This window comes from Drosophila suzukii, chromosome 3 (genome assembly GCF_043229965.1).
Source record: "Drosophila suzukii chromosome 3, CBGP_Dsuzu_IsoJpt1.0, whole genome shotgun sequence".
In the NCBI taxonomy this organism is placed as follows: Eukaryota; Metazoa; Arthropoda; class Insecta; order Diptera; family Drosophilidae; genus Drosophila; species Drosophila suzukii.
Genome location: NC_092082.1, coordinates 92,660,647 through 92,671,095, shown reverse-complemented (window position 1 = coordinate 92,671,095; position 10,449 = coordinate 92,660,647). Strand labels below are relative to the sequence as shown.

The 10,449-nt window shown below is 43.3% G+C and overlaps 4 protein-coding genes across 9 annotated transcripts in view; 1 reads left to right on the top strand and 3 right to left on the bottom strand.

Moving 5' to 3' along the window:
• The window catches only part of RpL6 (ribosomal protein L6), a 127,891-nt gene extending 125,489 nt beyond the window's left edge, over positions 1 to 2,402 (top strand). For all 6 annotated transcript variants that reach the window (XM_070996328.1, XM_070996329.1, XM_070996331.1 and 3 more), the window contains exons 2-3: positions 851 to 970; positions 1,614 to 2,402. In XM_070996328.1, the coding sequence (XP_070852429.1) occupies positions 860 to 970; positions 1,614 to 2,291 (789 nt within the window). In that variant the 5' untranslated portion in view covers positions 851 to 859 and the 3' untranslated portion in view covers positions 2,292 to 2,402. The remainder of the gene's footprint in view (positions 1 to 850; positions 971 to 1,613) is intronic.
• A 91-nt stretch (positions 2,403 to 2,493) lies between these two features.
• On the bottom strand, positions 2,494 to 4,352 carry LOC108010843 (acyl-coenzyme A thioesterase 9, mitochondrial). Its single transcript, XM_017075812.4, has 2 exons — positions 3,946 to 4,352; positions 2,494 to 3,884 (listed from the first exon to the last, which is right to left on the bottom strand). Exons 1-2 carry the CDS (start codon positions 4,133 to 4,135, stop codon positions 2,650 to 2,652), a joined length of 1,425 nt encoding a protein of 474 aa, XP_016931301.1. The 5' UTR covers positions 4,136 to 4,352; the 3' UTR covers positions 2,494 to 2,649.
• Positions 4,353 to 5,235: 883 nt separating this feature from the next.
• LOC108010844 (acyl-coenzyme A thioesterase 9, mitochondrial-like) lies at positions 5,236 to 6,937 on the bottom strand. The gene is made up of 4 exons (XM_017075814.4): positions 6,706 to 6,937; positions 6,575 to 6,645; positions 6,282 to 6,524; positions 5,236 to 6,220 (listed from the first exon to the last, which is right to left on the bottom strand). The coding sequence occupies exons 1-4, from the start codon at positions 6,789 to 6,791 to the stop codon at positions 5,280 to 5,282; spliced, it is 1,341 nt and encodes a 446-aa protein (XP_016931303.3). The 5' UTR covers positions 6,792 to 6,937; the 3' UTR covers positions 5,236 to 5,279.
• A 140-nt stretch (positions 6,938 to 7,077) lies between these two features.
• LOC108010845 (acyl-coenzyme A thioesterase 9, mitochondrial) lies at positions 7,078 to 8,809 on the bottom strand. Its single transcript, XM_017075815.4, has 4 exons — positions 8,612 to 8,809; positions 8,477 to 8,547; positions 8,178 to 8,420; positions 7,078 to 8,121 (listed from the first exon to the last, which is right to left on the bottom strand). Exons 1-4 carry the CDS (start codon positions 8,716 to 8,718, stop codon positions 7,196 to 7,198), a joined length of 1,347 nt encoding a protein of 448 aa, XP_016931304.4. The 5' UTR covers positions 8,719 to 8,809; the 3' UTR covers positions 7,078 to 7,195.
• Between the last annotated feature and the right edge of the window lie 1,640 nt (positions 8,810 to 10,449).

Below are 10,449 nucleotides of genomic sequence, written 5' to 3'. Positions count from 1 at the left end.
TCATTCTTAAGCAAATGGATCATTGTGTAAAGAAAAAATGGAACAAGTTGTTTGAAAACAGCTGAAGCTCGTGATTTAAATCATTGTACACACATTACAACAAATAAATGGAAAAAAGTATTATTAAATGGTAAATGGAAAAAGGTGTTTTTTATTTTCACTGGGAAGTGTTTTTCCTATTATTAAAAAAGCTGTGAAATAATGCGACTTTTACTGTATTTAGTTTTGTTGTTTAATGTTCTTTTCAGATTTCGTATTACTGGCTAGAGCAACAATGGCCAAAGTTGTTTTGTATTTTAAATGCAAATATTGTCAAGAAAAACCAAGTTAACCAAACAAAAATTAGATTAGTTTATTAAAGTCGTAAAAACAAAATACAAGACTAGATTTTGAATTTGATTTGAACATATTGCATTTTATCTATGCTTTCAAAATGTTGAATTTTTTACCTTCTTTTTAAGATTCTAAAAAAAATAAATATACAATAATATTTATAATTGGGTACGTTTTCTTGAAAATATAATGACGATGACATAAATTGTTAACTAATGAGTTCAGTTTTTCGTTTACTTTAACTTCTCATTATTTTTATTGAACAATTAAATTAAAATACGAGACGCCATATTGTTAGCGAAGTTTCATACCAATAGTGCTGTAAAATATTGAAGTTTTGATTAAAATAATCGATATCAGTGTTGAAATCAGTTTTTCGGTGTGACCATCTGAACTATTTTTGGTATATTCGCGTAAGCGAAAATGGTATTTAATAGGTCGATAACTCGGCGGCCAGCCAGAGTCCCACCTCTAAACATAACCTTCCTTTTCCAATAATTTTTGTGCTGTGTACACGTGTTTCACAATGGCACCCGTCGAAAAAGCTAAGAAGGTGGCCAAGTCGGCCAAAAAGGGCAAGAAGACCCCCGTCAACTCCTACCTGAAGGGCGGCATTCTGCGTTACTCCAAGGCCCAGGTAAATATAGCCGGGAACGGTGGGGAAATGGCCTCTGAGCGGAGTGACGCCTCCGCCTGGGAATGTGGCACAGCGTGGTCTACGTATAGTGCTCCGACTCCACGGGAGTACCTCCGATCGGACATCGATTTGGCGTTATTCCGGTCAGCAGGGATATTCCCTGCATTATCCTTTAAATTTGTGCTTGTTTCACTTATTGAATCTTCAATATTTTGCCTTCGGAAGTGCATGTAAACTACAACCTCTTCAACAAAATTTGTTTTTTGGTAAAGAATGTGTAAATAAGGTGCATTGAGTGGCAAACATGTGTAAACCATGCACAGTTTACCTGAAATATTAACATTCCACTTAAATGAGCTCTCAGAACATCATTACCCTGAGCTATCTCTGTGCAACAAGTGCAAAATCACTGATAAACTACACAGAGGTGTCGAATAAGGGGTAATCCATTCATACATTGACTTGACTTGCTAAGTAACACCATTTAACTGTAAGGAAAGCCAAAAATGAAACGTAACCCAAAAGAATCAAGTGAGAAATATATGAGACAACCACGTAAATAAACCAAATAACACTCTAAACAGATCCAAACTAACCGAAAGACTAGTAATCCCTGATAACTAACCCCCTTTCCCCCTTACAGATGTACAAGCGTCGTGCCCTGTATCGCCTGAAGGACAAGAAGAGCCCCGTGGTGCAGAAGGTGAAGGTGCCCATCAAGAAGGTGAAGAAGATCGGAGGCCCCAAGAACGGCGGTGAGCGTACCGTCTTCCTGAAGAAGTCCAAGGCCAATTACCCGACCAAGACCTTCGTGAAGAAGCGCCCCTCCAAGGCCAACTTCAGCGAGCACAAGCGCAACACTCGCCGCAACCTGACCCCCGGAACCGTGCTCATCCTGCTGGCCGGTCGCCACCAGGGCAAGCGCGTCGTCCTGCTGAAGACGCTGGCCTCCGGACTCCTGCTGGTCACCGGACCCTTCGCCCTCAACTCGTGCCCCCTGCGTCGCGTCTCCCAGCGCTACGTGATCGGCACCTCCTCGAAGGTGGATCTGGGTGCCTTCAAGGTGCCCGAGCACCTGAACGACGCCTACTTCCGCCGCCTGAAGGCCAAGAAGGACAAGAAGAGCGGCGAGGCCGACATCTTCGCGGCCAAGAAGGAGCGCTTCGTGCCCAACGAGCAGCGCAAGAAGGACCAGAAGGAGGTGGACTCCGCCCTGCTGAAGGTCATCAAGGCCCACCCCGAGGGCAAGTTCTTTGCCAAGTACTTGCAGAACATGTTCGCCCTGCACTCCTCCCAATACCCCCACCGCATGCGATTCTAAGCGAGCGGATCTGGGTCTTCAGTTTAAGGATTTCTAAAGCAAAAACACTGTACAAGCGCGCCCGCTGGTTAGACTAACAGGATTTGTAAAATAAACCTTACAAAACGGAAAGTTCTCGACTGTTTTTTCACTCAAGATTGACGGTAATTTGCAAGTAATTGATTGAATTTTCGAACATCTTTCTAGTTAAAAAATGCAAGGGTTAATTTTAAAGTATTAGAATTTTATTTCAATTATTGAAATTTCATTTTCATCTAATTTGCTAGAAATTTAAAAAAAAAATAGGTACTGAGAAAGTTTAAATTCTATAATTACAAAATAGTTTAACTACCACATTCGATTTATCTTAGCGCTAAAACTAAGTACAGATATTTCTTGAGCTCTCCGTGGGCACGTCGATGGGATCGGGAAGCTCCGGCTGCAAGTGCAAGGCGGCCAGGAGTTTTCGCCTGCCGTGGATGTACCACAGCATTTCTCGGTAGGATCGCGGGAGCACTTCGTCCAGAACCTTGTCCGCCCTGTACGTCAGGTAGAAGACATTCGTGGTCTGCACCTTGCCACTCTTAGCATCCCAAATCTGGGCCACGGTCATCAGCTGGACGTAATTCTGGGCGGCATAAACCACATAGGCGGTGAGCTGGAGGAACCTATTAACATGCACTGGGTGCATAAAACTGATGTCCGAGATGCACGTGAGGATGGGCCGATCGCCCAGATAGATGCTGGCCATTATGAAGCTAATCTCCACGGCCTGGCGCATCAGGTAGCCTCCAAAGATGGTGTTCTGTGCATTCCTGTTCTCCGGAAACGGAGCAATCATTGTCGACTGCAGGGAGTCCTCCATCCAGCGGCACTTCGGCGGCAGGACACGCTTATTGAGATCCATGCTGTTGGTCGGAGTGGTTCTCTTGAGGATCTCGTACATGATGGTCTGCTCGTATTCCCTGGGTGGCGAGCTGAGCACCGACTCCATGGCCGTGGACTTGCGCAGCTTCTGCCGCTTCTCAGCCTGCTCCCAAATGAGCTTCTCGGTCTCATTACCAACCTCCAGAGGATTAATAGGCGCCGCAGCTGTGTTTGTGGCGTTTCTGGCCACCATGACAAAGATGGCTTTGGTTACATCGATATATTCCCTGCTTCCAGGTATTAACTGCCTCACATAGATAGTGATCTCCATGGAGCTGCGTCCCGCCCACGAGATGTGTCCGCTGATCTCAATGTCCTGGTTGACCTGCAACCGCTCCAGATTGGTGAACTCCACTTTGTCCACGAGCAATGTGACGAAGGTGTAAGGTAGCGGAACTCCCTTAGGAAGCTTGGGTAGCTTCACATGGCGATGACAGATCCACACTGCAAACATGTCCAGTTCCTCCATAATCCGACCCAATCTCACCCTGCCCAGGTGATTAACATAGCTCTCGCGGATTAGCTCGCTGGCACTGAGGGGCAGAATGGCAGTGGTGTGGGAATCCAACATGGTTCTCGGCGGGAGCTCCTCTCTTTTGGGCTCATGCTGCAGGAGATGGTCCCGGGGCTTGGGAATGGTATGATAGCCCACGTCTACGCCGGATTGCTCGCGAATGGTACGAGCCACTGGGGGTCAAGTGGGGCTAAATAGGTTTCTACTGGAACTGTTATCCATATCCTAACTCACCATCAACCATCGTTCCTGAGCGGTGATCCGATTTCACCTTGGGCCCGTTGTCCAGCACATAGCTTCTGGTCATCTGGTGGCTAGCAAGCGCGGGGCAGTTGGTGACCAACAGACGCTTCCGCCGGACGGCCGATAAGGAGCATCTTTTCGCCACCACCATTCCGAGTCCCCTTGCCATCTGATAGATCATCGCTCGATGTGTTCCGGGTGCTGGGCCTTGGAAATTTGAGATAGTTGACCCGCCTATTGGGATCCGATGGGTTGGGTGTTATTTTTTTTACAACAAACACGGTCCAATTTTACAATTACTGGGTATAGTTCCCAGTTTGTAATACGTAATACAGTTTAGTACGATCGGATTTGCATCGAGTGTTGTCAGTTGGACAGCAAAATAGAGAGTGATTCTAGAACCCAAAAAGAGCGTTGGCAAATCTTCCGCACAAGTGCGATTACATGGCTCTCAACCCTCTGAGAACCCGCGCATGACGATCACCTGTCCACTTGGTGAGAGATTCTTTACCTCCACTCGAAAAAAAGTGTGGGATCTTGAAAGTTCAAAGGTTTATTTATTATTTCAAAGGTTTATTTATTTTTTAAACATTTTTTCATAGACTAAATTTTGTTTTTAAATAAATCTTTTATAATTTTTAAACTTTTTTTTTTAAAACTTGCATTTTATTTAATTTGATCAAGTTGTAATTAATGTTATATTTATATTGCTTTATAATAAACTGTTATTTGACCATCTAAGTTTTTTCTGTGCAAACATCTATAGCTTTAATCTTATCTGGAGAGAAGGTGTAAAGATGATGTGAAAAAACGCCAGACAAATGGAAAAAACATGGAAAATTTTAAAAAATTTGTTTCAAACTGATTAAACGAAATATTTGGCCCAACAATATATGTTTCTATGTATCAATCCAAGCCACAATCTAATCTATATAGTGGGAGTAAGCAATCATGTGCGTGTCTAGAACATGGACACCAAAACATTGGCAATGGTCATGATCTGCACGTTTTTGGCATTCAAAATCAAAACCAGGGCTTACTTAACAGTTTTCTACTTTGATAAGAAATGAAATAAACTTTAATTTCTATGGTTTTTGGTTTCAGCAATGTGAATATCATATTTCTCCCGATTTGACCGAAAGTAATAATGATCTAATAATTAATGAGTTTTAAATTTGATACATTTTTCAAAAACATGTTCCATTTTTGGGTAACCTTTTTGACCAATACCAAAGTCCATGTTTTAGATTTATAAAGATTTATTTCTTTAAACTAATATATAAAATAACGTAGACTTGTTTATTAACTGTGTATTTTGTACTTATCTAGGAAATTGTTTCAGACTTATAAACATTGCTGGCATTGAACTTGCGGCGACCATGTATGTACCACATGGTTTCGTGGTAGGACCGGGGAAGGACTTCAGTAACCGTATCCGGAGCTGAGAAGGTGTAATGAAACGCGTTAGCGGTCACACGATTGCCGGAGTACGGATCCAGGACATCGGCTACGGTCATGATCTGCACGTAGTTGAGCTTCGTGTATACCACATAGGCTGTCATTTTGATGAAGCTATTCACCGTCACGGGCTTTTCGAAACTAATGTCCGAGATGTGCTCCAGTTTGGGTCGCGTTTTGCAGTAGAGGAAAGCTGCTGCCCAGCTAATTTCCAGGGCACTTCGCATAAGGAACCCCCCGAAAACAGTGTTGTGGTGATTCCTGTGCTCCGGAAACGAGGGAATAGTGCTCATCTGGAAGGAGTCCTGCATCCAGCAGCAGTTAGGTGGCAGGAGACGCTTTAGCGGACCCGCGTGTTCGGTGGGGGAGGTCCTCTTGTAGATCTCATATATCAGCGACTGCTCCTGAGCGTTGGGTTCCACTTTGAAGACGGACTGGGCGCTCAGTATCTGCCGGTGCTTCTTTCTTTCTGCCCCACCAGCCAGGATCTGTTTCTCCTCCTCATTGGCGGCCTGTATGGGATTCACAGGAGCGGATCCAGTGTTGGTTGCATTTCTGGCCGCCATAAGGAACAGAGCACGCGTGATTTTTTTGTACTTTTCATCGACTTTCTGCTCCAGCCACACCACCACCTCCATGGAACTGGTTCCCACCCAGCTGACGTGACCGGATAGGCGAATGTCCTGTGTGCCAGATGCCGTGACATCGGTGAAGTCTATCCGGTCCACCAGTATGGTCACAATGGTGTAGGGCAGAGGCACTCCCTTCGGCAAATTGGGAAGTTTTAAGTGCCTATGGCAACACCAAGCTGGTAAGGTTTATTAATAAAATTACTAACGAAGAAGGTTTTGCTAAATATAAAAGTTTACCGGCAAAATAGTCCATGTCCTCCAGAAGCCTGCCAAGGCGAACGAAGCCTCTGAAGTTTATATACTTGTCCTGCAGCATGGGATTCTTGCTCAGAGGAATGATGGCCGAGGAGAAGGAGTCCTGCATGGATCGTGCAGGCAGTTCCTCGATCTTGGGTTGGTACTGAAGGAGCTCTTCCCTGCACTTTGGCTCCCGGGTGTAGCCGGGCTCTAGGCCCAAGCTCTTCATCATGTCCTCCTTGACTGGAAGGATGACATGGTTATCTTGTATTAAAGGAACATTTAGTACTTACTCTCCGCCATAGTGCAGTTTGGATTGTCTACCGAGGTTTTTTTGATGTCATTGCTCGAAGAATAGTAACGCCTTTGTCAGGGTGGAAGAATCGTTTCGTAAAAAACTATTCTTTCTGGATTGATCACTCACCTGGACTTTTTACTGGCCAACAGCAAGAGGTTCCTGGCCATAAGAAAGCCCCGGCACTTACGGGCTCCAAGCAATGCAGGTAGCATTAAAATTTTTTACAATTTTTATAACCAGGGCTCATCGAAACAGTTTTTAGATCTGGTTCCAAATCTGAAACGTAGTTAAAACTATAAATTTTGGTTCCCCTTCAATTTTTGTTCATCAATACATGAATAAAATGATAAATTAACAGAAACAAGGAAGTATTTTATATATTGGAACTTGATAAATAGTGATTTTTTATAACTATTAGGGTGGTTAAAAGCAAAAAAGGTTTGCAAATTTCAGGACAAGAATTTAGTACCCTCAAAGGGGCTCGAAAGAGTTTCCAGGTTAGTGAACTGACAATATTTATTGCTTTCTATAAACACAGAACTGGTAATATCATTTATGTATCTCACAGGATAGCCTCGCCTAATATCATTGAGAACATTCAGTAGCATCTACGGATCTATTTCAAGCCCATGCTGGCCTCGAACTTGCGACGACCTTGGATGTACCACATGGTTTCGTGGTAGGACCGGGGAAGGACTTCAGTAACTGTGTCCGGAGACGAGAAGGTGTAGTAGAACGTGTTGGTGGTCACCTGGCTGCCCGTGTGTGTATCTAGGACATCCGCAACGGTCATGATCTGCACGTAGTTGAGCTTCGTGTAAACCACGTAGGCCGTCATCTTGATAAAACTATCCACGCCCACGGGCTTCTCGAAACTGATGTCCGAGATGTGCTCCAGTCTGGGTCGCGATTTGCAGTAAAGGAAAGCTGCTGCCCAGCTAATCTCCAGGGCACTTCGCATAAGGAAGCCTCCGAAGACCCGGTTGTGGTGGTTCCTGTGCTCCGGGAACGAGGGAATAGTGCTCATCTGGAAGGAGTCCTCCATCCAACGGCAGTTCGGCGGCAGGATGCGCTTGTTCAGCTCTAAAGTGTTGCTGGGAGTCGTCCTCTTGTAAAGCTCGTACATGAGAGTCTGCTCGGGATCGTTCGGCTCCACCTTGAAGACGGACTGTGCGCAAATAACCTGTCGCTTCTTCTTTCTGTCTGCGCCACCAGCGAGAATCTCCTTCTCCTCCTCATTAGCCGGCTGTATGGGATTCACAGGAGCCGCTCCCGTGTTGGTGGCATTTCTGGCCGCCATGAGGAACAGAGCTCGGGTGAGCTTTTGATACCGTCCAGCTACCATCTGCTCCAGCCAGACCACGACCTCAATGGAACTGGTTCCCACCCATGAGACATGGCCGGAAAGCCGAATGTCCTGGGTACCTGAAGCCTGGACATTGGTGAAGTCGATGCGGTCCACCAGAATGGTCACAAAGGTGTACGGCAGGTGAACTCCCTCTGGCAGGTTCGGCAATTTCAGGTGCTTATGACAGCACCAAGCTGGGGAAATAGATCATTAGAACATTGGTTACAATTCAAATGAAAAGTCTCCTTACCAGCAAACATATCCATGTCCTCCAGCAGTCGCCCAAATCTCACGTGGCCCAGATAGGTCACATACTTGTCCTGCAAAGTGCGATCCGTGCTCAGGGGAATGATGGCCGAGGTGAAGGAGTCCTGCATGGCTCTCGGTGGCAGATCCTCCAACTTTGGCTGGTACTTGAGCAACTGCTCCCTGGATTTTGGGAGCGGGTTGTAGCCGGGCTCTAGACCCAGTCGTTTCATCATCTCCTGCTTGACTGTGGAAGTTAAGCTTTAAGGATGGGTTCGATTCCGGTGGAAAGAAGGCACTTACTCTCAGCCATGGTTCCGGATTCATTGGCCACCGCCGATTGCTTAATATGAGTGGGCGGTGAGTAGTGACGCCTGTTGGAGGTGTGAAAACAAATATCAAGTATACGAACAAAACATTTTGGTACTGGTTACTTACTTGGACACCGCAAAGGAAGCAGGCGCCCGTTTGGTGGCCACCTCCATGAGTTTTCTGCTGCGGATCAATCCCCAGCACTTTTGTGCTCCCAACAAAGAACGCAGCATCTTGGTTAAATTTAATTGTAAACTTTTCCTCTAACTTTTTCGATTGTAACCCGTCTGCGATTTGACCCCAAATAAAACCAGCTAGTCGCGGAATCAGCTGTTTGACACAGTGGGCACCATGATATTCGTATCTTGGTGAGTAATAACATCTGGTAAATTAATAGCAAATTAGAAAATTGGCTTTGGTTTAAAGATTTATTTTGAAAATTAAAAAGTCCCTAAATATACTTTTAGGACAATCTTTTTCTACAAAAATTGTATTTACTTTAAGACCAACTTGACTATTTTTTTCCGAAAAACTGTGTCCAGTATATTTTCTTATTAGCCCACTGTGCAGCCCAGGCGATAAATAGCAATGACGTCATCGCATTTGTTGATAAATTTAAATCGGTAATGGAGTTCCATAGGCGATTACCTTGAAATTAACACAGTCTAAATCTATGATTCATAAATTAAGATCGAACTATTATACATAGATAAGGGAAGTCCTAGAAAACATGAATAATAAATGGTTTAATTAAAAACCATATTTAAAAATGTTGGAAATGATATTAATTGATTAAGGCGTCCAAAAAAATGAAATCTCATTTTAACCTTTTACCCCTGAGAACCTAAAAAACAACACTTCTAAATTTAGTAAGTTGGGTTCTTGTATCCCGATTAAGAAGTGGCATATCTCTATGAGTTTATGGTGGAACTCTCTAATAAACTGCATTCAAATATTTCGTTTAAACGATTGTTAACACTAACCCATTTTCATGTACCATTTTTTTCGTTGGCTTTCATGGCTTCCAGAATGAGAACCCAAAACGGAACTTCCACTTTCCGTAAATTGGGTAATAGGATCCGGATCTTAAAGTGGGATGCCTCTATGAATTCCTATTTAAATTCTCTAATAATCTACATTCAAATATTTCTCTTATACAAGGTTCAAAATTTTAACCCATTTTCATGTTTGATTTTTTTAGATTTTCCAATGGCTTTCAGAATAGGAACCCAAAACTGCACTTCTAGATTCCATAACTTGGGTAATTAGATCTCGAATTTGATGAGGGATACCTCTATGAGTTTGTGGTTGAATTCTCTAATATTCTACATTCATATATTTCTTTTATACGAGTGTCAAAATTTTTACCCATTTTCATGTTGGATTTTTCCGTATTTCCAATGGCTTTCAATATTGGAACCCAAAACTGCACTTCTAGATCCCATAACTTGGGTAATTGGATCTCGAATTTGATGTGGGATACCTCTATGAGTTTGTGGTTGAAATTTCTTACAATCTACATTCATATATTTCTTTTATACGAGAGTCAACATTTTAATCCATTTTCATGTTGGATTTTTCCGTATTTCCAATGGCTTTCAGTATTGGAACCCAAAACTGCACTTCTAGATCCCATAACTTGGGTAATTGGATCTCGAATTTAATGTGGGATACCTCTATGAGTTTGTGGATAAATTCTTTAATAATCTACATTCATATTTTTCTTTTATACGAGGGTCAAAATTTTAACCCATTTTCATGTTGGATTTTTCCGTATTTCCAATGGCTTTCAATATTGGAACCCAAAACTGCACTTCTAGATCCCATAACTTGGGTAATTGGATCTCGAATTTGATGTGGGATACCTCTATGAGTTTGTGGTTGAATTATCTTACAATCTACATTCATATATTTCTTTTATACGAGGGTCAAAATTTTAACCCATTTTCATGTTGGATTTTTCC

Excerpts from the sequence above, each read along its gene's own strand:
- LOC108010845 (XM_017075815.4), bottom strand. The coding sequence starts at position 8,718 with ATGCTGCGTTCTTTGTTGGGAGCACAAAAGTGCTGGGGATTGATCCGC. Across the intron at positions 8,548-8,611 it reads GCTTCCTTTGCGGTGTCCAA|GCGTCACTACTCACCGCCCA; the intron begins GTAAGTAACCAG and ends CACCTCCAACAG. Across the intron at positions 8,421-8,476 it reads ATCCGGAACCATGGCTGAGA|TCAAGCAGGAGATGATGAAA; the intron begins GTAAGTGCCTTC and ends TAACTTCCACAG.
- LOC108010844 (XM_017075814.4), bottom strand. The coding sequence starts at position 6,791 with ATGCTACCTGCATTGCTTGGAGCCCGTAAGTGCCGGGGCTTTCTTATG. Across the intron at positions 6,646-6,705 it reads TTGGCCAGTAAAAAGTCCAG|GCGTTACTATTCTTCGAGCA; the intron begins GTGAGTGATCAA and ends ACCCTGACAAAG. Across the intron at positions 6,525-6,574 it reads AAACTGCACTATGGCGGAGA|TCAAGGAGGACATGATGAAG; the intron begins GTAAGTACTAAA and ends TCATCCTTCCAG.
- LOC108010843 (XM_017075812.4), bottom strand. The coding sequence starts at position 4,135 with ATGATCTATCAGATGGCAAGGGGACTCGGAATGGTGGTGGCGAAAAGA. Across the intron at positions 3,885-3,945 it reads CTCAGGAACGATGGTTGATG|TGGCTCGTACCATTCGCGAG; the intron begins GTGAGTTAGGAT and ends CTTGACCCCCAG.